General features: G+C 36.1%; 1 protein-coding gene across 1 annotated transcript in view; it reads left to right on the forward strand.

Moving 5' to 3' along the window:
* Positions 1-25,907, forward strand: part of ADGRV1 (adhesion G protein-coupled receptor V1) — a 542,977-nt gene that overhangs the window by 100,102 nt on the left and 416,968 nt on the right. Inside the window, exons 35-44 of the mRNA XM_068534844.1 lie at positions 455-664; positions 11,377-11,507; positions 12,579-12,678; positions 13,317-13,496; positions 14,139-14,302; positions 17,952-18,045; positions 21,901-21,979; positions 22,085-22,223; positions 22,871-23,012; positions 24,036-24,298. Of these exons, the coding sequence (XP_068390945.1) occupies positions 455-664; positions 11,377-11,507; positions 12,579-12,678; positions 13,317-13,496; positions 14,139-14,302; positions 17,952-18,045; positions 21,901-21,979; positions 22,085-22,223; positions 22,871-23,012; positions 24,036-24,298 (1,502 nt within the window). The remainder of the gene's footprint in view (positions 1-454; positions 665-11,376; positions 11,508-12,578; positions 12,679-13,316; positions 13,497-14,138; positions 14,303-17,951; positions 18,046-21,900; positions 21,980-22,084; positions 22,224-22,870; positions 23,013-24,035; positions 24,299-25,907) is intronic.

The following is a 25,907-nucleotide window of genomic DNA, read 5'->3' on the forward strand; positions in this document are numbered from 1 at the left end:
CAGGGAAGTTTTGGCTTGATTACCTGAAAATCATTCATGGTAACGCCAAAATGAGAATGAGACCCCACTTTCCAGAGGGAACTGTTTCTAAACAGTAGATGCTTCAGAACCTCTTCCCCTAGCTAGGTCATGGTTCTAGGCTAAAGACCAGGAAGTAAAACCATGATTCCTTGAAATAATTCTACCCTTTAACTTTCCATAATTCAAAATGTCCTTTTCCACAGTCTGCCCATATTAGTGAAATTTTTACAGTGTTTTATAGGTGAAAGGGTATACAGTCTAACATACAACATTTGCTTATAGTGGCACTAATACTGCTCATGGTATTGAACTGTTATAATTCACTGATGTATTTTTACTTAACTTTTTTTTTTGAAGGAAGTTGTCTTGGACCTTTGTGAATTCTCTATTGATGATTTTCTTACTTAGATTTTATTCCATTAATTCTTTATAGGTGAAACCAAAAAGATAGCCATTTTAACCATTTTGGATGATTCTGAGCCAGAGGATGATGAAAGCATCATAGTTAGCTTGGTGTACACCGAAGGCGGAAGTAGAATTTTGCCCAGTTCCGACACCGTCAGAGTGAACATTTTGGCCAATGACAATGTGGCAGGAGTTGTTAGCTTTCAGACTGCTTCCAGATCTGTCATAGGTCATGAAGGTGGGTTCCTTTTTTTGTTGAGCACATTCATTCTCTTTTCCATGGATGTCTTTTTTTGTCTAGTTTTTTAATGTTTCCCATTTTAAAAATTCTTTCATTATTTTGTACAGCTGGGTATGTTAATGTACATGGAGCTTATTTGGGAGAGGGCTGTATAGTGAACTGTTTAACTAGATTTAGGAGCCTCGCAGATTGGTATTGTGTTCTAGCTTGCCACTCCCCACTAGTGTGGTTTTAATGAAATTGGTCAAACCTAGGATGCTCAGCTTTCTCATCTGTTAAATGAAGGGAAATACTACTTCCTTCGTAGGTTTCTGTGTGAGGATTAAGTGGATAAATGTAAAGTGCTTAGCATATTTCTGGGCACATAGTGTATATGTGCTCAGGGGTGGCTGTTGATGTTAAATGGTGAAATATTGGCTCTCTGTTCAAAAAAAAAATAGTAGTTTCTGGTCAGTGAATAATTTAGCCTGGATTTTATGTTTATATGTTTGTATATTTTATGAACAAAGTGCCAAACTAGAAAAAAATTATACAATGTCCTCTTTTCCCGTAAAAAAACAGTAATTTCACCTTGAATCTTAATATTGTACATCATTTATAGGGTTTACATTTATAGGCTACTTTTTGTTTAAACCATTATAGCAGTGTTTTTGTCTTTGAATAAGTCTGTTTGAGATAAAACTGGTATTTATAGTCTGTTTCACCATAATTTGTGTTTAAAATTAAAAAATAATTGTACCTAAAAGAGTTAAGAAATGAAAAGGATATAGATCATGCATTTGGACTTTGATTTTATGGATGAGAAAACTGAGACAGAGATTAAGGGACTGGGCAGAATCATATAGCGAGTTAGTGGCTGTGCTGGAAACTGAATGCATGTTAGTATGCATCACCTTTTACCTTACTGTACTCCCAACTTGCAAGTTTATTTAACTTAATGAAAATATCTGAGCCATTTTCCAATACTCTTTCCTTTTATTAGCGGTTTAGAATCTCATGTTGTCACAGCAATAGTGAGTAAAAGTAACTAACAAATTGCTATAAGTCAATCTAAAGACAGATCATCAACTCTCGAAAAATTATTTCTAGTATAATACAAGTAAAAAGTCACTGGAAGAGAAGTTAATCTCAATAATAATGACAACAATAATAACACTTACCGAGTGTTTTCTGCATGCCAGACATTTTACATCCATCATTTCACTTAATTTTAACAACAGGGCTATGAAGTGGGTATGACGATATACACCAGATTTTCACACAAGGAAACTGCGAATGTTAGAGGGATTACCCAGCACATAGTTATTCATGGTGGGGCTTAAACCTAGTGTTGTCTGAATCCAGAGCTTATGCTATAGGGCACCTTGTGAGAAGAAACTTGTTTTGCTTGAACTTACATCTACTGCAGAACCCGACAATGCAGGAACGTTGGGTAAATATTTCAAGATTTGAGTTGGAAGAATAATGAATTTGAGTAACAGTGTCCATGTGAGAGGAGGAAATTTGGTGAAAGAATCTGACTCTATCTTAAGCTAGGGGTGGAAATTGGATTTTTAGAGATAATCGTTGAAATCAGGAAAATTAAAGATCTAAAATTAAGATCTTAGTGGATAGAGGGAGAAAAGCAAGTTATCAAGGATGGAGCTATGTGGGACACCAGGGTAAGGTGCTGGGACAGGCAAAAGGCAAAGGGGAAAGGGGAAAGAAGGCTCTGCCAGAGAGGTGGGAAGAGACCAAAATAAGAACGTGTTTTCATTAGTTATCAGAAGAAAGTAACCAGCGTGTCTCGTACTAACATGGGCAACAAGTGAGATTAGATTCCCAAATGGGCTAGAGGGAACAGTAGTAACTGCAGAGGAATTTTAAAGGAGAACTTGGCATGGAAAGCAAATAACTAAGGATAACAAAAGACAGGACTGTAGGAGGCTTGGGGGCAGTGCTCCTCAAAGTACGGTCCTCAAGCTGACGTCTGCACACAAAGTGTTTGCTTTTGGTTTGTGATAGGATAAGTTTGAAAATTGAAAGAATCTTTTCTAGAGACTTTTATAACGATTTCATTTTGCTGTGATATCTATGGGCTTACATCTTGTATGTGTGTTCTTTTTGCCATTTAACTTATCTGGTCATTTATTTTATTGTGTTTTACAAAAATGTCAGTTTATGATAGATCAAGGAAAACAAAACAAAAAACAGACAAAAAACCCCTTGTCTGGGACTTCCCTGGTGGTCCAGTGGTTAAGAATCCGCCTGCCAATGCAGGGGACACAGGTTTGAGCCCTGGTCTGGGAAGATCCCACATGCTGCGGGGCAACTAATCCCGTGCGCCACAACTACTGAGCCTGCGCTCTAGAGCCCGTACACTGCAACTACTGAGCTCACGTGCTACAACTACAGAAGCCCATGTGCCTAGAGCCCGTGCTCCGCAACAAGAGAAGCCACCACAATGAGAAGCCTACACACCGCAACAAAGAGTAGCCCCCGCTCACTGCAACTAGAGAAAGCCCGCACACAGCAAAAAAGACGCAGCGCAGCCAAAAAAAAAGTGCTCAAAGCAGAAAAAAGCCAACCCAGAATTCTATACTAGTGAAAACATTTGTCAAGAATGAAAGTGAAATAAAGATATTTTCAGATAAAAGAAAACTAAAAAAAAAAATTATTAAAACAAAACAAAACAAAACCCTTGTCCTTCACTGCATTAGGGGTGAGAAGCACTGCCTTAGGGGATACTCTGTTTGTTGGCTCTGAGAGCAAGGAAAGGAGAAAAATTGGAGAAACCAGATTAAAGCGTAGAGTATTTTGGACTTGCTTTGTTTTGTTGAAGAAATATAGAGAAGAAGGTAATGTAGAAGAAGAGAATAAAAGTGTTAGTGGCATGGGGGGTATAAATAAGTTCAGGGACCAGAAAGGATAAGATTTAAGGGAGGACACAGAGCTGGACTAGGTATGTGATTTTCAGCAATATGATGGGATTTTTTTTTTTAAGAATACAAAAATATTTGGATGTCCAGGATCACTTGAAGGGCATTTTAACTGTAAAGGAGCTAGCGTCATTACATGCATCCTACGGGAGTCTGGGTGGTGACAGTGGTGGTGGGTTGGAGGCTCTGAAGAAACCCAGGCTCTTGTGCTGAGCAAGGAAACTGGGGAAACTGCATCTTGGGGAAACTGCAGGCTCTTGGCACCTGTGTTCTCTTTCAGCTGAACGCACTTAACACCTGAAAACCAGATTGTGGTCTCTTTAGTCTCCAACAGCTAAATATCTGCAGGGGATGCAAAGAGGAAAAATGATTAGTCATTAAAACACGTGGTCCAAGTGTGTTATTGGTTTATCATATCAAAAGCGTATCCTATCTGCTTCATCATACCAATCTATGAGCATGAGTTTGGTACAGGAAATAGAACAATGAATTGCTTTCATTAATCAGTACTCCCTAGAATTTTTACATTTTCTAAATAAAAATTGGGAGGAATTTCTATTTTTTTTTATTTACTTTTCTTTCCCTTTCCTCCTAAACCTTTTCCTAGAGTCTAAATTAATTTTCTTTTTTCAAAAACATTATGTCTAACCTCAAGAATTCAGTATTTTGTGCATGTATTCTTTGTACTACTGCAAAATTGCCTAGAGAAATGTATATCAAGCAGATGTTTACAAAACTGAAAACTTCATGGTGATTCTTCAAAGATAACTGCTAAAGAAATGGGGTAAAAAAATCATGCCATGTAGGCTTTTGACAATGTTAACATTGCTTTTGACTTAGTGTTGGAGTTTCATTTATGTGATTAGATTTAATATGTGGACAACGCTGAACTTCTGGCTCTAGAATACATTTTCATTTCATGGGGAGGAATTGCCTTAGTCTTTAACAGTGTATTGAATTCTGTAGAATCCTATTTCTACATTTTTGTCCTAAAGCAATTGGACAGATGCCCAGTGGTAAATATTACTTTCTTTCAAATGTAATGGGCAGACTTTAGAAATATAGGACAATAGATTTTTACTGTGGTTGCAAAGTATGTATAAATGTGCTCTTTATAAATCTGTGTTAAACGTTTCACTTCACACACCTCTGCAGCATCATAATCATTATGTCATGTTCAATGGATTTAAAATTTCTCCTTTTCTCAGAGACAGCATGTATTTTTTCTAGGTAAAGATTTGAACAAGAGATGTGATTCTTTAAAAATATATATCGAACTGCTATATTAGAAACACTCAACTTTTTTTCTTATTGACAGTTTGTGTTTCATATTATTCGAATCCCTGTAATTGTTTTAACTCATTTTCTATTAATTGTAGAGCACAATCAGTTTGGATGGTTCCTGTATACCACGTATACATGAATCTATTAAAACATATTTCCTGTATTTTAGTTTTCCATTATTTTTATACACATTGTAGTTGACGTTTGTCTTTGTAAACACAATCCTGATTTGTTTTAGGAAGAAATACATGAAATACTCTGGGTTATTAAAGTGAATTTTATATTCATATTTCTTATTTGTGTTAGGCTAGGTCTAGAACCCATATGATAGATCTTCCTTGTTTTTGGTCTTTTATGGCTGTGCCACATGGCATGTAGGATCTTAGTTCTCAGACCAGGGATCGAACCCATGCCCCCTGCAGTGGAAGTGTGAAGTCTTAACCACTGGACCGCCAGGGAAATCCCTTTTTTTTTTGGTCTTAGATCTTCTGCTTAGAGTTAAAATGTATCACCGATTTTTGGTGGACTCTAGATTTCATATCAAGATGATCTTCCAGGAGTTAGTCAGACTCTTTAGTGGGGGAGGGCCCTCTCTAGGTCTTCATTCTGGGCAAAAACTAGAAGGCAGTGTGGTAAAATATTGGCTATCTGAAAATTTTACCTTCCTTCTTTAGGACCTATCTTCTGTCCTTCCCTTGTATTTAGAAGACTGAGCACTTGTTTCTAATTTTTTCCTTTTCCTATGTTCTTTGACTCCTCCTCTAGGTAGAAGGTAGCTTTCTGGTAATTCTTCCTAGAAGGTTTTTTTTTTTTTTTAAAATAAATAAATTTAGTTATTTATTTATCTTTGGCTGTGTTGGGTCTTCGTTGCTGAGCGTGGGTTTTCTCTAGTTGCGGTGAGCGGGGGCTACTCTTTGTTATGGTGTGTGGACTTCTCACTGCGGTGGCTTCTCTTGTTGCGGAGCACGGGCTCTAGACGCGTGGGCTTCAGTAGTTGTGGCACGTGGGCTTCAGTAGTTGTGGCTCGTGGGCTCTAGAGTGCAGGCTCAGTAGTTGTGGCGCATGGGCTTAGTTGCTCCGTGGCATGTGGGATCTTCCTGGACTAGGGGTCGAACCCTTGTCCCCTGCACTGGCAGGCGGATTCTTAACCACTGCACCACCAGGGAAATCCCTAGAAGGCATTTTAAATGGACCTGATTCTTGGCAGTCTGCCTTAAAGAGGCAGTTAATACATCTATTTTGATTCTTAGGAAAAACTTCACACTATTTATGCTGTTGATGTGATTTTTTTTTTTTAAACATCTTTATTGAAGTGTAATTGCTTTACAATGGTGTGTTAGTTTCTGCCTTATAACAAAGTGAATCAGTTATGCATATACATATGTTCCCATATCTCCTCCCTCTTGTGTCTCCCTCCCACCCTCCCTATCCCACCCCTCTAGGTGGTCACAAAGCACCGAGCTGATCTCCCTGTGCTATGTGGCTGCTTCCCACTAGCTATCTATTTTACATTTGGTAGTGTATATATGTCCATGACACTCTCACCCTGTCACATCTCACCCCTCCCCCTCCCCACCCTCCCCATATCCTCAAGTCTATTCTCTAGTAGGTCTGTGTCTTTATTCCCGTCTTGCCACTAGGTTCTTCATGACCTTTTTTTTTTTTTTTAACCTTAGATTCCATATATATGTGTTAGCATACTGTATTTGTTTTTCTCTTTCTGACTTACTTCACTCTGTATGACAGACTCTAACTCCATCCACCTCATTACAAATACCTCCATTTCATTTCTTTTTATGGCTGAGTAATATTCCATTGTATATATGTGCCACATCTTCTTTCTCCATTCATCCGATGATGGACACTTAGGTTGCTTCCATGTCCTGGCTATTGTAAATAGAGCTGCAATGAACATTTTGGTACATGACTCTTTTTGAACTATGGTTTTCTCAGGGTATATGCCCAGTAGTGGGATTGCTGGGTCGTATGGTAGTTCTATTTTTAGTTTTTTAAGGAACCTCCATACTGTTCTCCATAGTGGCTGTATCAATTTACATTCCCACCAACAGCGCAAGAGTGTTCCCTTTTCTCCACACCCTCTCCAGCATTTATTGTTTGTAGATTTTTTGATGATGTCCATTCTGACCGGTGTGAGATGATACCTCATTGTAGTTTTGATTTGCATTTCTCTAATGATTAATGATGTTGAGCATTCTTTCATGTGTCTGTTGGCCATCTGTATATCTTCTTTGGAGAAATGTCTATTTAGGTGTTCTGCCCATTTTTGGATTGGGTTGTTTGTTTTTTTGTTATTGAGCTGCATGTGCTGCTTGTAAATCTTGGAGATTAATCCTTTGTCAGTTGCTTCATTTGCAAATATTTTCTCCCATTCTGAGGGTTGTCTTTTGGTCTTGTTTATGGTTTCCTTTGCTGTGCAAAAGCTTTTAAGTTTCATTAGGTCCCATTTGTTTATTTGTGTTTTTATTTCCATTTCTCTAGGCGGTGGGTCAAAAAGGATCTTGCTGTGATTTATGTCATAGAGTGTTCTGCCTATGTTTTCCTCTAAGAGTTTGATAGTGTCTGGCCTTACACTTAGGTCTTTAATCCATTTTGAGTTTATTTTTGTGTATGGTGTCAGGGAGTGTTCTAATTTCATACTTTTACATGTATCTGTCCAATTTTCCCAGCACCACTTATTGAAGAGGCTGTCTTTTCTCCACTGTATATGCTTTCCTCCTTTATCAAAGATAAGGTGACCATATGTGCGTAGGTTTATCTCTGGGCTTTCTATCCTGTTCCGTTGATCTATATTTCTGTTTTTGTGCCAGTTCCAAACTGTCTTGATTACTGTAGCTTTGTAGTATAGTCTGAAGTCAGGGAGCCTGATTCCTCCAGCTCCATTTTTCATTCTCAAGATTGCTTTGGCTATTCGGGGTCTTTTGTGTTTCCATACAAATTGTGAACTTTTTTGTTCTAGTTCTGTGAAAAATGCCAGTGGTAGTTTGATAGGGATTGCATTGAATCTGTAGAATGCTTTGGGTAGTAGAGTCATTTTCACAATGTTGATTCTTCCAATCCAAGAACATGGTATATCTCTCCATCTATTTGTATCGTCTTTAATTTCTTTCATCAGTGTCCTATAATTTTCTGCATACAGGTCTTTTGTCTCCTTAGGTAGGTTTGTTCCTAGATATTTTATTCTTTTTGTTGCAATGGCAAATGGGAGTGTTTTCTTAATTTCACTTTCAGATTTTTCATCATTAGTATATAGGAATGCAAGAGATTTCTGTGCATTAATTTTGTATCCTGCTACTTTACCAAATTCATTGATTAGTTCTAGTAGTTTTCTGGTAGCATCTTTAGGATTCTCTATGTATAGTATCATGTCATCTGCAAACAGTGACAGCTTTACTTCTTCTTTTCCGATTTGGATTCCTTTTATTTCTTTGTCTTCTATGATTGCTGTGGCTAACACTTCCAAAACTATGTTGAATAATAGTGGTGAGAGTGAGCAACCTTGTCTTGTTCCTGATCTTAGTGGAAATGGTTTCAGTTTTTCACCATTGAGAACGATGTTGGCTGTGGGTTTGTCATATATGGCCTTTATTATGTTGAGGAAAGTTCCCTCTATGCCTACTTTCTGCAGGGCTTTTACCATAAATGGGTGTTGAATTTTGTCAAAAGCTTTCTCTGCATCTATTGAGATGATCATATGGTTTTTCTCCTTCAATTTGTTAATATGGTGTATCACGTTGATTAATTTGCGTATATTGAAGAATCCTTGCATTCCTGGAATAAACCCCACTTGATCATGGTGTATGATCCTTTTAATGTGCTGTTGGATTCTGTTTGCTAGTATTTTGTTGAGGATTTTTGCATCTGTGTTCATCAGTGATATTGGCCTGTATTTTTCTTTCTTTGTGACATCTTTGTCTGGTTTTGGTATCAGGGCGATGGTGGCCTCGTAGAATGAGTTGGGGAGTGTTCCTCCCTCTGCAATATTTTGGAAGAGTTTGAGAAGGATAGGTGTTAGCTCTTCTCTAAATGTTTGATAGAATTCGCCTGTGAAGCCATCTGGTCCTGGGCTTTTTGTTTGTTGGAAGGTTTTTAATCACAGTTTCAATTTCAGTGCTTGTGATTGGTCTGTTCATATTTTCTATTTCTTCCTGGTTCAGTCTCGGCAGGTTGTGCATTTCTAAGAATCTGTCCATTTCTTCCAGGTTGTCCATTTTATTGGCATAGAGTTGCTTGTAGTAATCTCTCATGATCGTTTGTATTTCTGCAGTGTCCGTGGTTACTTCTCCTTTTTCATTTCTGATTCTATTGATTTGATTCTTCTCTGTTGACGTGATTTTTAATAGGCTCATGAAATTATGTGTTTAAGGAATACTTGGTTTACCTTTTATTTGTGTGTGTGTTGTGCTTCAAATTGTGTTTCTTGTAATATTTTCTTGCAAGTTAAATTCTTGCATGGTAACATTAAATTTTCAAAGGTGATATTAAGTGGTATTAGACTGAGCATTTTTACATGTAATAAGTTTGTAGGAGGATTTTACTTTTTCCTTTCCTTAGCATTTCATGTTTAGTTTTGCCTTTAATGGTGTATTTAGTCCCAAATCTCTATGTACCATCTTACAACCATAATTTTTTTTATTATGATATTTACAGGTTCCCCTTCAACATGGATTTTCATTGACCTACATTATTTTTTTGCCACTTGTATTCCCACTGCATTTTTAGCACTTGTTCAAACTTCTATAATTTTCATTTTGAAATATTACTAGGTTTTGTGATTTAAAAAAAAATTGAAAACCATGACTCTGTATACCTGTTTATTTGGGTCACCAGACAACACTGTAGGTGAAAGAGCTTAATGACTCCAAGGTTCTCTCTCTCTGGCATTCAGTAATAAACCCTTGAGAAATTCTGCCTGGTATACAATAGAGAGACTCCAGGGTTTCATTGTAGTGCCTGTGTTTTATTCATATGAGTTATATAAGTATAAAAATTTTAAATAGCATGGCAATTATGGCTGATTGTACCCATTCTTTCAGTTATATCCTAACCTTTGGACACTCTGATTTCTAATAACATTTCCTTTATGTTTCAAAAAAAAAATCCAAGTCATAGTCTGCTATTGTGATAGCAATTAAAAATTTTTTTTTGTATTGAAACATTTTAAAAGTATACATTAAACATTGAACTGTTTTAGGAAATTTTATTTAGAAGTCTTCCTGTTTTTGCTTTCTTATATTTTCTGCTGTCCCAAAATAATTTATGTAATAAATGTATTAAAGTTATGTATGCTTAAATTTAGTATGAAAATTTTATTTTGTTTTTTAGTAATTGAAATAAGATAATCTCTAAATTAATGAATTTATGATATTTTAAGAAACCTTTCTATTAGAAATAATTATTTAATTTTATTATTTTAAACATTTAAAAAACTGTGGTAGTTAAAACATATTTGGAAAGGGTGTTTGTATTTTACTGTGTTGTTGCTACTCTCCTCATTTAAGTGTCAGAAGTGTGTATTTATTTGGATAACTAAGTAAAAGTGATATTTTTAATGAATATGCATGGATTTCAACTATATGTCTATGCTATAAGGATGTGTTCTTTAAAGCCTTTTAAACGTGAATTCATTTATCTTTTAATAATTATTAGTTTTTAGTAATATAGTTCATTAATGTACCTTAACTTCTGTTCATCATCATAAAACTTTTGAATTCAACATATTTTCAGCAAGACACATGCCATCACCAGTACTCCCTAGGAGCTTACTTTTCACTTCCAGCAATTTAGAAGAAATGACTTTTATGATTTTCTTCAATTTTACAAAATATTACATGAGGGTAAAAGCCAGGAATGGAAAGTATCTAAAATGCCTCATTTATCCAGGAAGGATAGCTGTAACTTCAGTGAAGTTACAGAGGTTGAGATACAGATTTGACACCTTTCCTTTGTATTTCTTTTTATAAAACAAAATCGTTGATGGTATATGTAAGTTACAATTTCAAGAAATGTGATTTTCAGGTATTTGCAAGCATTTTTATGCATGCATTGTGTAAAATCACATTGCATACCAGTGTAAGGAATTTTTGTCCTTTTGGGAAGTGAAGGAAGAATTTACTTGTGTTATTACTAGTTTTGACCATGAGGACTTAATTATTTTCTTTAATTTACAGAACATTTATGTTCTGGTGCATGTTTTGGAGTGTATAAAAGTTTGTGTTTTCCATTTTAGCGTGTGCGTTTGTAACTTTTACATATTAAACTTCCTGAAGTTCTACTAAATGGAAGTATTTAGAAGTGGGATAAGCAATAATGTGTTAATAAACAATAAGCATGTATAAAGCTTCTAGAAAATTGCAAACAGAACAGGTTTGTAATGTTCTTGGAAAAGGTACTGTAGTAGTTGCATGTTTGGGATTTGGGTTTTGTTGACTTCAAATGTTAAGCTCATTTTACATTAAACGTTCATCAATCTGTACATTTCACCTGCAGGAGAAATTTTACAATTCCATGTGATGAGAACACCCCCTGGTCGAGGAAATGTTACTGTTAACTGGAAAATTATTGGGCAAAACCTAGAACTCAATTTTGCTAACTTTACCGGACAACTCTTCTTTCCTGAGGTAATACCACCAAGAAAAGCTTTACTGCAATATCTGGAGGTAACTGTGTTTTGTGAGGAAAATGGGAAAACTCTGATTACATAATACAAAGATTAATAGAGATCCATGAGGGAGCTGCTTCCTTAGAAACCTAAAGGAAGAGCATTACTCAAAGAATTTCTAAGACTTAAGGAGAGGGTTTGTTTTTCCATATGTACTAGGTAGATCTCCTTTAAGGAAACAGAAAAAGTTGACTTTGTATTTGAGGCAAGCCCTCGTGTTGCTTTCTTGCCCTCCCACTGTTGGTGTCAACTGTGTCATTCTGAAGATGATGAGTACCGCTTGTCCCTCTTCTCTTAGCCCTCACTGTCTTGGAACTTTCAATGCACTTGGAACTTAAATGTTTCACTGCTATGAAACAGCAAATATAGCCTGAGAAACAAATGTCTTTTTATCTTCTGTTCACACAGTATTTTTGAGGTTACATTTAAAGGCTCTTGCTGACAGTTTGAAAGAAGATGATGGTGGAAAATAACTATAAGAAAGCAGTTCTTGGGTAGAAAGTTAGCACTACTTTATTGTTTCTCTTTGTCTTCTCTTCTCCACGCTCACTTGATATGAATTCTTGTTTGGTAAATTATTTAATTCTTTTTCTCTTCATTTCCACTCCCTCAATATTAAGCCTAACCCCTATAACCTTCTGCCTTGAGGACTATATTTGACTTCTAATAACTGGTTTCCCTATAACACTGGTCTTCTTTTCCATACTCCAGTTTTTCCCATTAACCACTGCCATAGAAATCTCTCCAACTTATTGCTTTGTCTGGAATTTTCAATAGGGCTACATTGCTCACTAGATAAGATCTATATTCATGAGCTCAGCACTCAAAATCTTCCACAGTTGTTCCCTATCTACTTTAAGCCTGTTTTCTTATGAGTCAATGGTTTTTTATTTAATTTATTTTTTAAGCCACAGAACACTTTGTTTAAGTGAAAATATAGTTGGATGCACAATTTATAAGGCCAGTAAAAGCAGGAGATAGTTTGTGCTCAGTGACAGTAGAGGGATGAATTTCTTTCTGTTTGACATAGGGGTCATTGAATAAAACAATATCTGTGCATCTGTTGGATGACAATATTCCTGAGGAGAAAGAAGTATACCAGGTCATTCTGTATGATGTCAGGACACAAGGTAATGCAGAATTTAATTAAATTATTTTTCTGGTGTATTATTCTTTTCAGAAAAAAATAATAGTTGCTGTCTCTATATTTAACAGTTCGATGCATAGCGATTTTAAAAATGTTATTTAAATATCGTCTGCCCCATAACAATTTAGATCCAAAAGAATCAGCTCAGAATGAAAATACTTATCTTTATGGATTCAGTTAAAACCTCTAAAAATTTTGCTAAATATTTCCTATGAAATAAAATATATTTCCAAAGGTAGAATTTAATGAAATTAATTTTATACTAAGCTGACCAATTTGGATTCTGGATTAGTTTTATGGATAAATTAGATTTACTAATTTGGGCAAGTTATCTGGGTATTTTCCTCAGTTTCTAATCAATTTCTGTAATTCAGATGACCAGTATAGCACATAATGACAATAATAGGTCGAGCCAAAAAAAAAAAAAAAAATTTTCTGTCTAAGAAGAAAAAAAACTAAAAGGTAACTTCTGTTTGTCATCCTGAAGATTTCTGTTAGAGGAGTGAAAGTAACCACTTTCTGGTTACTTTAATGTGTTTCAGAAAGTAGGGTTATATTTTAAGTATTTAGAAGTTAAGGTCAAGTCACTGTTAGATTTCTTGTGGTCCCTGACTTTCTTAGGAGTTCCACCAGCAGGAACTGCTCTGCTTGACGCTCAAGGATATGCAGCTGTTCTGACCGTAGAAGCCAGTGATGAACCACATGGAGTGTTAAATTTTGCTCTTTCATCAAGATTTGTTTTGCTACAGGAGGCTAACATGACAATTCAGCTTTTCATCAACAGAGAATTTGGATCTCTAGGTTTGTGTTACTCTAGAATGAATGGAGTTTCCAGGCAGGTGCTTTTTTAATATTCTACTAGGGTGGATGAAAGCCATTGCTAGAATAAGTCAAGGACAGGAAAACAATTAATATTTCTTAATTCAGGACAGGACTTTATAACTTCTTTATTTTTGAAAGATTAAAGGAACTTGTGTCACAGAATGCTGTGCAACAAACAATCATAAACTCTCAGCAGCATATGGTAATGGGCCAGCCGTGGGTCCACTAACTGAGCCTGGGCTTGGCTGGGATGGCTGTATTCCATGTGTCTCTCATTCTTCTCCTGGCACCAGTAGAGGCACAAGAAGGCAAGCAAGAACATGCCAGACCCCATAAGGTCTAGGCTTAGAACTAGCACACCATCACTTTTACCTTGTACTAGTAGCCAAAATAAGTCACACAGTCAAACTCAAAGTCTAGAGGTAGGCAGGGATGCCTTGCCCACAGTGCAACATCACTGAGCCATTACATGGTAAAGGCCAAGAACAGAGGAAGGGGTGAGGAATTGGGGCCAATAATACAGCTACTGACGAGCTTTTAGGAAAGTCAGCAAGCTCATAATGAGATACTATTTTTTAACTTTAAATAATTTTAAAATCGCTTCCCATCCAATTCAATTAGGAGCCATTAATGTCACATATACCACAGTTCCTGGAATGTTGAGTCTAAAGAACCAAACAGAAGGAAACCTAGCTGAGCCAAATGTTGACTTTGTCCCAGTAATTGGCTTTCTGATTTTAGAAGAAGGGGCAACAGCAGCAGCCATCAACATTACTATACTTGAGGTAAAACGCTTATTTTGCTATTACTGTATTAAACGCGAATAACCAGATAAAAAGTAGAAGTTGATTAAATGTTCTGGTGTCTTTAAATCAGCTTATTTCTTTTTGTGACTTTTTTTTTTTTTTTTTTTTAAATCACACGGGGGATTCTGTTCTTGTCTAGATAGGCTGGTCTGTTGTTGTGTATTTTATCACAGAAGCAACTTGTGATAAAGAAAATTTCCTTAGGGCAGTCCCGTTTAAGATGTCTTTGGCCTAAGAGATTCCAAAGGAGCATTTTGATTACTCCAAGGGATTCATTGGACCAGCAAAGCCATGTAGGTCAGCGACTTGGCTGTTAGGACCGGTTAAATTAGAGATAGTGAGAAACTCACTAGAGGCTGACGGTATAAAATGTGATTATGGTCAGACTTAAAGTAGTCATTTGTGACTGAAATTATGTTTTAAATGATTTTTCATGTTGGGAAATCTCGTGTTGTTTTGGGACTTAGTGTTTCAACTACCTAAATTCATTTCCAAGAAGTTTATGAAAATAGTACATATGGAGAGGGTAGGACATGGTGGGTGGGGTGGAGGGGTAAGGGAAGGGAGAAAGAGAGAGAATGAATATTGCCTTAGAAAAATAATTTTCAGTTACTATGTATTTTGGGGTTCAATTTTTTAAAGTTTTAATTTTCTCAGAGGCTCTTTACTTTTACAAAATTATAAGTACTGTAAACCATCTACCCTCTGAAATCAGTAATTCTTATTTTGTTGATTACTGTGGCACTGTGACCTAATATGGTAGTATGAGAACTCTAAAGCGATAAGATGAAGGGTAATATTATTTCAGTATGTGACATACAACACAAGATTTGATAAAACTTTAAGGTAAGTCTTCTTCCAAATATATAATCTATTAATGTAATTGAATAAAAATAAATGGATTATTCCTTAGATACATTAGTTTTTAAAGCAGAAAATATATAGCCACCTTCAGAGGTCTGGTTTACAGTCTTGTTTTATGAACACAAGGTTTCAAAGTTTCCTTTTTGCTCCCCAGGTTTTTGCAGTCATTTCTGTTCTCAGAGTAGCACAAGATTAAGAGACTGCAAGCCTGTATTTACAGAAATAAGCTAGCCTGGGGCATGATAGGGGAGAGTTGTTGCATGGAGGTGGGGGAGAGTTGTTGCATGGAGGTGGGGAACAGTGCGAGTAGGTGGGGGACAGTCCCTTTTACATCGCTGATTCTGTAACTCACATTGGTCCCCTGTATTACAGAAGATAGAAACTGTGACCTTCATTTTCTTATTTTTTCACATGCTAACATATCTCCATTAAATACAATGAAGAGAGAGGTGTATGTACTGATATTATATATTCATATATATACATTGGGTTTCTATGTCATAATATTGTTGGCTGTCTGGTTACTACTGATGTGGGTTTTGCTCGTCCTCATGTTTTGAGCAACTGCCTTATTAGTGATTAATAGTAATATTGTATTAAAATTAACCATCATAAATATCTGTCACTTTGTAGGGACTCTCTCTAGGCCAGGTACTCCATACACATTATTATTATTATTATTATAATTAATTAATTAATTAATTAATTAATTTATGGCTGTGTTGGGTCTTCGTTTCTGTGCGTGGGCTTTCTCTAGTTGCGGCGAGCGGGGGCCACTCTTTGTCGTGGTGCGCGGGCCTCTCACTGTTGCAGCCTCTCTTGTTGCGGAGCACAAGCTCCAGACGTGCAGGCTCAGTAGTTGTGGCTCACGGGCCTAGTTACTCCACGGCATGTGGGATCTTCCCAGACCAGGGCTCGAACCCGTGCCCCCTGCATTGGCAGACAGATTCTCAACCACTGCGCCACCAGGGAAGCCTGTATACACATTATTTTTAATCATTATTACAATCCCCAAAGTAGCAGTTACTTCCCTCATTATAAAGATGGCAGAATTGAGGCCTTAAAATTTAAGTAACTCACCTAAAATTACAGAAATTTGGTACTAGGTCTCTTTGACTGCAAAGCCTATATTTTTCCCATAGTATTATTCTATTCCTCATTCTAATCATTGGATATTAAGGTAATTTAAAATATTTAGCTCTTATTATATTTAAGATATACTAAGTTTATATATTTATATAATTGGTTTACATATTATATTAGTCCAGGTAAAAAATGATATAATATTAGCAGTTTCATGTGGTTCAGCCTAATAACTTACACAACCAGGTGTAAGTTTAATAATTTTATGTTTCTTTAAAAATTTCAGCTTTATTGAAGTATAATTAACTAGTACTGTATGGTAAACTTATGTAGAATCTAAAAAATATATAAAATTATAAGATATTTGAAGTGTATATTCTGTTGATTTGATATATGTTTACATTGTGAAAGAATTCCCCACATCTGGTTAATTAACACATCCATCACCTCATGTATTTATCTTTTTTTGTGTGTGAGAACATTTAAGTTCTATTCTCCCAGCAAATTTCAATTATACAGTACAGTGTTGTCAACTATAGTCACCATGTTTTACCATAGATCCTCAGACCTAACTCATCTTATAGCTGAGTTTGTACTCTTTTACCAGTCCCTCCCTATTCCCCCTGCAACCCCAGCCCAGCCACTGGCAACCAGTTTTCTACGCTCTGTTTTAACGAGTATGACTTTTTTTTTAGATTCCATACGTGAGTTATACCATGCAGTATGTCTTCCTCTGTCTGGCTTATTTCCCTTAGCATGATGCCCTCAGGGTCCATCCATGTTGTCAAAAATGGAAGGATTTCCTTCTTTCTTGTGGCTGAATAATATTCCGTTTTATATGTATACCACATCTTATCCATTCATCTGTTGACAGACACTTGGGTTGTTTCCATAACTTTGCTGCCGTGAATAATGCTGCAGTGAACATGGGAGTGCAGATACCGCTTCACTATTCTGTTTTCATTTCCTTTGGATAAATACCCAGGTGTGGGATTGCTGGTAGTTCTATTTTTAAGTTTCTGAGGAACCTTCATATTGTTTTGCACAGTGGCTGCACCAATTTGCATTCCCACCAACAGTGTGAGGGTTCCTCTTTTTCCACATTCTCACCAACACTTACTTCCTGTCTTTTTGATAATAGCCATTCTAATAAGTGTAAGGCGATGTCTCATTGTGGTTTTGACTTGCATTTCTATGATGATTAGTGATGTTGAGCACCTTTTAATGTACAGGTCGGCCATTTGTATTTCCTCCTTGGAAAAATTTATATTCTGTCCCTCTTCATCTTAAATCAGATTATTTGTTGTTTTGCTATTGAGTTGTATGACTTTTTAGATATATTTTGGATATGTATGATTTGCAAATATTTTCTTCCATTCCATAGGTCGCCTTTTCTTTTGTTGATGTTTTCTTTTGCTGTGCAGAAGCTTTTCAGTTTGATATAGTCCCACTTGTTTATTTTTGCTTTTATTGCTTTTGCTTTTAGTGTTAAATCCAAAAAAATCATTGCCAAGACATGTTTATTTTTTCTGATTTAAATCTTTTCTACTCTGTTTGCATTTTATATTTTCTGTATACTATTTAAATATTTATATTTAAAAGATAATTTTTAAAAACAGCTTGCAAGGTAATTAATTTGAGAGCATAATTATAGATAATTTAATGGCTGTAATTTTTGCAGGACGATGTACCAGAACTAGAAGAATATTTCCTCGTGAATTTAACTTATGTGGAACTTATCATGGCTCCTTTAACTTCATTTCCTCCTAGACTAGGTATGATGGGCTTTTTTGTTTGTTTCTGTTTACTCACTGCAAACGAAGTAAAGTTTCTTCATTTTTTAATCAGAAGTGATCACTGTGAAGTTTGCTAATCTCAGCTATATGTGTAAATATGTGAGCTTTTAGATTTATTTAAATTTAAAGACCATCATATATTGTAGCTTTGTACATTGGACAGCATAAAGACATTTAAAAATTGTGTGATGCTTTTTAAACATTACAATTATTTTATAACCAAATTTGTAATCTTCAAAATAGAATTAGTTCTTATGAAGGCATTTTCCTTTTAAAATTTAATTTGCTATTTTCATTAGATCTCCAAACTATCAGATGTTTTTATTTTCTCTTAGTTTAAGTAGAGTGTTTGCTGTGTTCTCTGCTTCTTTTTTGACTTTTTATCTCTTTCTTTTCATGCTTTAGAAAAGACTCAGTTAATTCATTACAGACTGAAAGGTAAAACTTGAACCTTAGTACAACTTTATGTAGATTACTTTAAAAAGATATATTCCTATTACTAAAACACAAACTCTTGCTTACGATTTGGACATTTGATATTGGAAATTTTGTCTGAAAGTTTTAGGTGTGACGGCCTAGTGGGGGTTGGTGGTGAGTTGCCCTGAAATAGCTTGCTCCCCATCCCTTGGTTAGAACAGCGGTCCCCAACCTTTTTGGCAACAGGGACCGGTTTTGTGGAAGATCATTTTTCCAAGGACCAGGGTGGGGGTGGGGATGGTTTTGGGATGATTCAAGCGTATTACGTTTATTGTGCACTTTATTTCTATTATTATTACATTGTAATATATAATGAAATAATTATACAACTCACCATAATGCAGAATCAGTGGAAGCCCTGAGCTTGTTTCACTTGCCACTCACTGATAGGGTTTTTGGGTTTTTTTTTAACATCTTTATTGGAGTATAATTGCTTTACGATGGTGTGTTAGTTTCTGCTTTATAACGCGGTGAATCAGCTGTACATATACATATATCCCCATCTCTCCTCCCTCTTGCGTCTCCCTCCCACCCTCCCTATCCCACCTCTCTAGGTGGTCACAGAGCACCAAGCTGATCTCCCTGTGTATGAGGCTGCTTCCCACTAGCTATCTATTTTACGTTTGGTAGTGTATATATGTCCATGCCACTCTCTCACTTCCTCCCAGCTTACCCTTCCCCCTTCCCGTGTCCTCAAGTCCATTCTCTACATCTGAGTCTTTATTCCTGTCCTGCCCCAAGGTTCTTCAGAACCACTTTTTTTTAGATTTCATATATATATGTTAGCATACGGTATTTGTTTTTCTCTTTCTGACTTACTTTACTCTGTATGACAGTCTCTAGGTCCATCCACCTTACTACAAATAACTCAATTTTGTTTCTTTTTATGGCTGAGTAATATTCCATTGTATATATGTGCCACATCTCTTTAACTGATAGGGTTTTGATAAGAGTCTGCAAGCAATTGATTTATTATGGTCTCTGTGCAGTCAAACCTCTCTGCTAAGGATAATCTGTATTTGCAGGCGCTCCCCGGCGCTAACATCACTGCCTCAGCTCCACCTCGGATCATCAGGCATTAGATTCTCACAAGGAGCGTGCAACCTAGATCCCTCACATGCGCAGTTTATAGTAGGGCTTGTGCTCCTATGAGAATCTAATGCCGCTGCTTATCTGACAGGAGGCGGAGCTCAGGTGGTAATGCGAGGGATAGGGAGCAGCTGTAAATACAGATGAAGCTTCACTCGCTTACCTGCCTGCCGCTCACTTCCTGCTATGTGGCCTGGTTCATAACAGGCCACGGACTGCTACTAGTCTGTGGCCTGGGGGTTGGGGACCCCTGGGTTAGATGGTGCTCTGGGCAGAGGGGAAATAAGTCTGAGTTAAAGGGGCCCAGAGCAGGGGCGTGAAGAATGGGAGTTCCTCACTCACTTCTGAGGCTCAGTATGACAACTTTGAAAATAGCAAAAGGGAATAATCAGTTTTTAACATATTATTATATTATTACTTGGAAAACTTCCATTTTTATGCAAAAGAAAGTACATCATATTTCCTTATACTCAGAGGTAATTTGAATAGTTTAACTTTTGATAAGTGCTTTCTAATGCTCCTGTTTCAAGTGCTTTGTATATTAGTACCATTATTCCTTATGTTTGCCCATTTTATAGATGGGGGAGCTGAGCTAAGTACCATACCGAAGTCACACAGCTAGGAACTGGTGAGGCTGGGCTTGTGCTCTGTAGCTTCCAGCTTGATGGGCACAAATCCTGATTTTATATTCTTTCTTCAACATTGTTGATCCCTTCACTCAGAGAGAATTCCACTCTCCTTACCCATTCTTCACCCTGACAGCTGTCATAACGTATCCGAGAGTAAGGTAGACCTTCTGAAATTTAAAAGATAAAGGATGAACATATTAAATAACAGAACAAAACAGTAACAGGGTTAGTTACTATTTCAAGACTGAATAATGGATATTGGTAACATACTGAGCTTGGTGGACAGAATACAGAATAAAAAGGGATAAGAGAAATTTACTCTAAGCTTAGTCTTTATTTATTTTTTATTTTTTTTAAACATCTTTATTGAAGTATAATTGCTTCACAATGGTGTGTTAGTTTCTGCTTTATAACAAAGTGAATCAGCTACACATATACACACATTCCCATATCTCCTCCCTCCTGCATCTCCCTCCCTCCCACCCTCCCCATCCCACCCCCCCAGGCGGTCACAAAGCAACGAGCTGATCTCCCTGTGCTATGCGGCTGCTTCCCACTAGCTATCTATTTTACATTTGGTAGTGTATATATGTCCATGACACTCTCTCACCCTGTCACATCTCACCCCTCCCCCTCCCCATATCCTCAAGTCCATTCTTTAGTAGGTCTGTGTCTTTATTCCCATCTTGCCACTAGGTTCTTCATGACCTTTTTTTTTTTTTTTTTTTCCTTAGATTCCATATATATGTTTTTCTCTTTCTGACTTACTTCACTCTGTATGACAGACTCTAACTCCATCCACCTCATTACAAATACCTCCATTTCATTTCTTTTTATGGCTGAGTAATATTCCATTGTATATATGTGCCACATCTTCTTTATCCATTCATCCGATGATGGACACTTAGGTTGCTTCCATGTCCTGGCTATTGTAAATAGAGCTGCAATGAACATTTTGGTACATGACTCTTTTTGAACTATGGTTTTCTCAGGGTATATGCCCAGTAGTGGGATTGCTGGGTCGTATGGTAGTTCTATTTTTAGTTTTTTAAGGAACCTCCATACTGTTCTCCATAGTGGCTGTATCAATTTACATTCCCACCAACAGTGCAAGAGTGTTCCCTTTTTCCACACCCTCTCCAGCATTTATTGTTTGTAGATTTTTAAGCTTAGTCTTTATTCCACCTAACCTTCCCCCATCTTTCGTACCTTCTCAACTTCTGTTTGTATCCCTGTATCTCTCTGTCTCTTTTTCACACCTGTATTTTTCTCTGCAGCACGTCCTGCCTTTCTCTTCCCATTTTTTCCCTCCTCTTTCTACTCCTTGCAACTCTCCCCATTTTCCTTTCCTCTTGAAATGGATTAAAATAATAGAAATTAACTGTAACTTCAGTTGCTTATTTTATACTGTTCTCAGTTGATTAGATTTCTGTAAGTCAGTGGTTCTTGTTAGCAAAAGTTTCCTCATTCATATATTATAAGCATTTATGTCTTATTTTCTTAAACATCTTTTGAGTAATGTTGGCAATACCTCTATATTAGGAATTATATAATACCAAAGGTCTTTAAATTCTATATCAAATATTTCTCTTTTTAACTACTTATATTTATTTAAAGATATGTTTCTATGCTTTTTCAGATTCAGAGGGCTTGACTGCACAAATTATTATTGATGCCAATGATGGTGCTCGAGGCATAATTGAGTGGCAACAGAGCAGGTAAACCAAAGGCTGCATAAGAGCCCTTTTCTGAGTTTCAGATTCTCTACTATCTACTGAATAAAAGCTTATAAGGAAAAAATGAATGTATTTTCTTTATTATAGATTTGAAGTTAATGAAACCCAAAGAAGTTTAACATTGGTAGCCCAGAGGAGCAAAGGGACTCTTGGCCATGTTTCCTTGTTTGTGTATGCCCAGAATTTGGAAGCACAGCTGGGGCTGGATTACGTCTTTACCCCAATGGTGAACTCATGAGAATTATAGTTATTTAGGCCCTGTAAATAAGTTAATCTTGAAATAATAAACTACTGTATATTCCATAGTAAATTAGGGCAGAAGATTTCCACATGGTGGAATAGCTCTCTTCACTATTTTGGTAAATTGTATAAATTAAACTTTCAGTACTGTTTTAAAGATTCTTCTGTATTTTACTTAATTCATTATTTTATTGTAATATTTGATACCCACTTCTTATTAATTTACTACCTTATTGCAGTATTTGATACTGGAGAACACACATTATTGTGTTAAACAATTTATATCATTAGATGACCTTCCCAGAGTGTTTCTTAACGCTTCTTGAAAATGTTAACTCTTCCATTTCTTTGTTTTACTTTACCAAAACACCTTTAGTGTTTAAAAATGTTTTTTATCTTGTCTCTTCGTGCCTTTTACTGCTTAGTCAAATGTTTCCTTTCTTCCTCCACAACTTCTACTTTTTAAACTTAATATTGTCAATTTAAATAAAAAGAGATCATCAAAAAGTAAGGGAAAAATCCTGTAAATAGGTTAGTTCACATTCAGAAGTATATTGTATTTATTTCCAAACATTTAAAAAAAACTCAGAGTGTATTTAAATATAATACTGCTACTTTTACTTTTTTGACCAGATTCTTCATTTTGCTAATGGAGACAGGTATAAACATGTTGACATCATGATTCTTGATGATGACATTCCAGAAGGAGATGAAGCATTTCAGCTGATTTTAACAAATCCTTCTCCTGGACTGGAGCTGGGGGAAAATATAATAGGTAATTGATGATTTCTTATACACAGCTCCTTTTCACCCCTTCTCTCCTGAGTGAGCCACGGGTTATGGGTGATGGCACTGACACCATCTGCCGCAGTCACACATTAGCATTTTACAATTTTTTTCATGTAGGTCTTACTTTTTTACTTTGATTGCTAGGTATTGTTGCTATTATGAACGAGGTCCATTTTTATTATATTTTTAAATGGTTATACCTGATATATAGAGGTATTACAATAATCTTTTTGAATGCATGCTCCGAAGCAGACTTCCTAGCTTTGAGTACCAGTACTGCCACATCCTAACTTGTGAACTTCCACAGATTGCCTGTCTGTGCTTCAATCATCAGTTCTTAAAATGAGAATGATAATATAATCAACCCCATAGGGTTATTGTGAGAATTAAATGAGTTAATAATATAGGTTAAGCAATTTGTAAGTTCTCAGTAGTATTAGTTGTTGTTTCGGCTATTATTATTAACATTATTAGTAGTGGTGGTAGAAAATAGAAAGCTCTTGATTTCTGAAGGTTACTCACCTTATATTTTAAACTCTTATAATAGTTCTAATAATTTTTTTCTCTTGCCTTTTCTAAGAAGACAATCATGATGTCTAGAAAATAGTGACAGTGCTGGCTCTTCCTTTCCATTGCTTTTATACCTGTTACTTGGCTGTTAGCTCCAGGACGATGCTGAATAGTAGCAGTGATGACAGGCGTCATTGTCTTGTTCTGTTTTTAGTGGCAACCCTTCTAATGTTTCAACATTAAGTATAATACTTTCTATTGGCTTCTGAGACATATCACTTCATCAAGTTGAGGAAGCTGTCTTTTATTTCGAGATTACTAAGTGTTTTTATTTATATCATGAGTGAATGTGGAATTTCATTAGATGCCTTTTAAAATTTCTCTTGTTTTTAAGATGATCTAGAAAAGAGTTGGCCTGGTTTACAATGAAACATGCACATGCTTCTCACTTACAATCCATTCTATTTTCATTTATTGTTTTAATACTTTTATTTGACAGGCTTAATCACTGTCCTTGCTAATGATGATGGCCCTGGAGTTCTAGCATTTAACAACAGTGAGCACTTTTTCCTACGAGAACCGACAGCTCTCTACATCCAGGAGAGTGTGGCTGTGTTGTACATTGTTCGGGAACCTGCACAGGGACTGTTTGGAACTGTGACAGTTCAGTTCATTGTGACAGAAGTGAATTCTTCAGTGGAGTCGAAAGATCTAACTCCTTCCAAAGGCTATATTGTTTTAGAAGAAGGTGTTCGTTTCAAGGTACAGGATGAACCTTTACTGAGAATGAATGATTAATAGTTACAAAATAATTTTCTCTTGGAGGAACACCCTAGATCCTAGAAAGAAAAAAAAAAAATCCAGCTTAGGTGATAGGTAAAGACGTGATTAGATTACCACGTGAAAGTGCTCTAGTGCTGTATTGTCTACATAGAGTGCAACTGGAGAAATTTGTTCCATTAATAGAGTAGTGGAATGTGCAAATAATAAAGAAAATATGCATGTTGCTGCTTTAAATGTTAAGTATATTTAAATGGCATACTTCACTTTATATTGTCTATAAATCACAAACTAAAAGAAACTCCAAGCCATTCACTGCAGTCATTAAGCCACAGCCAGCCATTCTTTTGCCACATTTTCATTAAACAAAATACAACTGCTTCCTTCAGACTGCTTATTTGAGAAGCAAGTATCCTATGTAAACAGGAATAGCTTACTGGGGGGAAAATGCTGGATTTGGGATTAATCATAAATGTGAACTATACTTGCAGAAGTTTACCTTCTGAAACTTCTATTTCTGTATATTAGTAATTTTCTGTTCCTGCTACTAAATTTTATTTTTAAGACACAGTTTAAGTTTAAAGTAACTAATTGTATTAGCTTAAGATATTTTTTAAGCCAGCTATATAAAGTATAATAATTCTAAAATAATATACTTTAAACTATTTCATCTAAAAACAGTCCACCTAATTATTAATTTTATTTATGATCAGTTTGTATAAACTTCAGTACATTTTTGAATTCATATTCATTTGCATGTCTAATTTTTTCATGTTTCTGGAAATTTAGAACGTTTAATTGATTTATTCAAGGACACTTACATCTTGATATAGTCAAAAAGAATTCAAATTTGAAGTATTTTATGAATTTTCTATTTTTTTACATTCACATGCCTTTTTTAAAAAGTTTTAAATTTTATTTCATTTAATTTTTTGTATATTTTAAATTTATTATATTTCTATTGTGTTTTTTTCTTAAAAGACTCTTTTTCAAAGTGTGTTTAGAGACCTTTCTGTTCATTAGGCAAATTAAATTTTAGAGCAATTTGGATTAAATCTATTTTTCTCTCACCCACATAATTATCTTTTTCTCCACATGTTTTTATTCTGAGGTATAAACAGTAAAATATAAAAATCTTAAGCGTATGGCTCAGTGACTTTAAAAATATGTATACACCAGTGTAACAACCACTTGGATTAGTATATTAATCATTAAACAGGGCTTCCCTGGTGGCGCAGTGGTTGAGAATCTGCCTGCCAATGCAGGGGACACGGGTTCGAGCCCTGGTCTGGGAGGATCCCACATGCCGCGGAGCAACTAGGCCCGTGAGCCACAACTACTGAGCCTGCGCGTCTGGAGCCTGTGCTCCGCAACGAGAGGCCGCGACAGTGAGAGGCCCGCACACTGTGATGAAGAGTGGCCCCCGCTTGCCACAACTAGAGGAAGCCCTCGCACAGAAACGAAGACCCAACACAGCCAATAAATAAATTAATTAATTAATTAATTTAAAAAAAATCATTAAACAAACCATCACACAGAAGTTTCCTTCTTGTCCCTTACCCTCCCCAGAGGAAAGTGCTTTCTGGTTTCT

This window comes from Eschrichtius robustus, chromosome 2 (genome assembly GCF_028021215.1).
Source record: "Eschrichtius robustus isolate mEscRob2 chromosome 2, mEscRob2.pri, whole genome shotgun sequence".
NCBI classification, from domain to species: Eukaryota; Metazoa; Chordata; class Mammalia; order Artiodactyla; family Eschrichtiidae; genus Eschrichtius; species Eschrichtius robustus.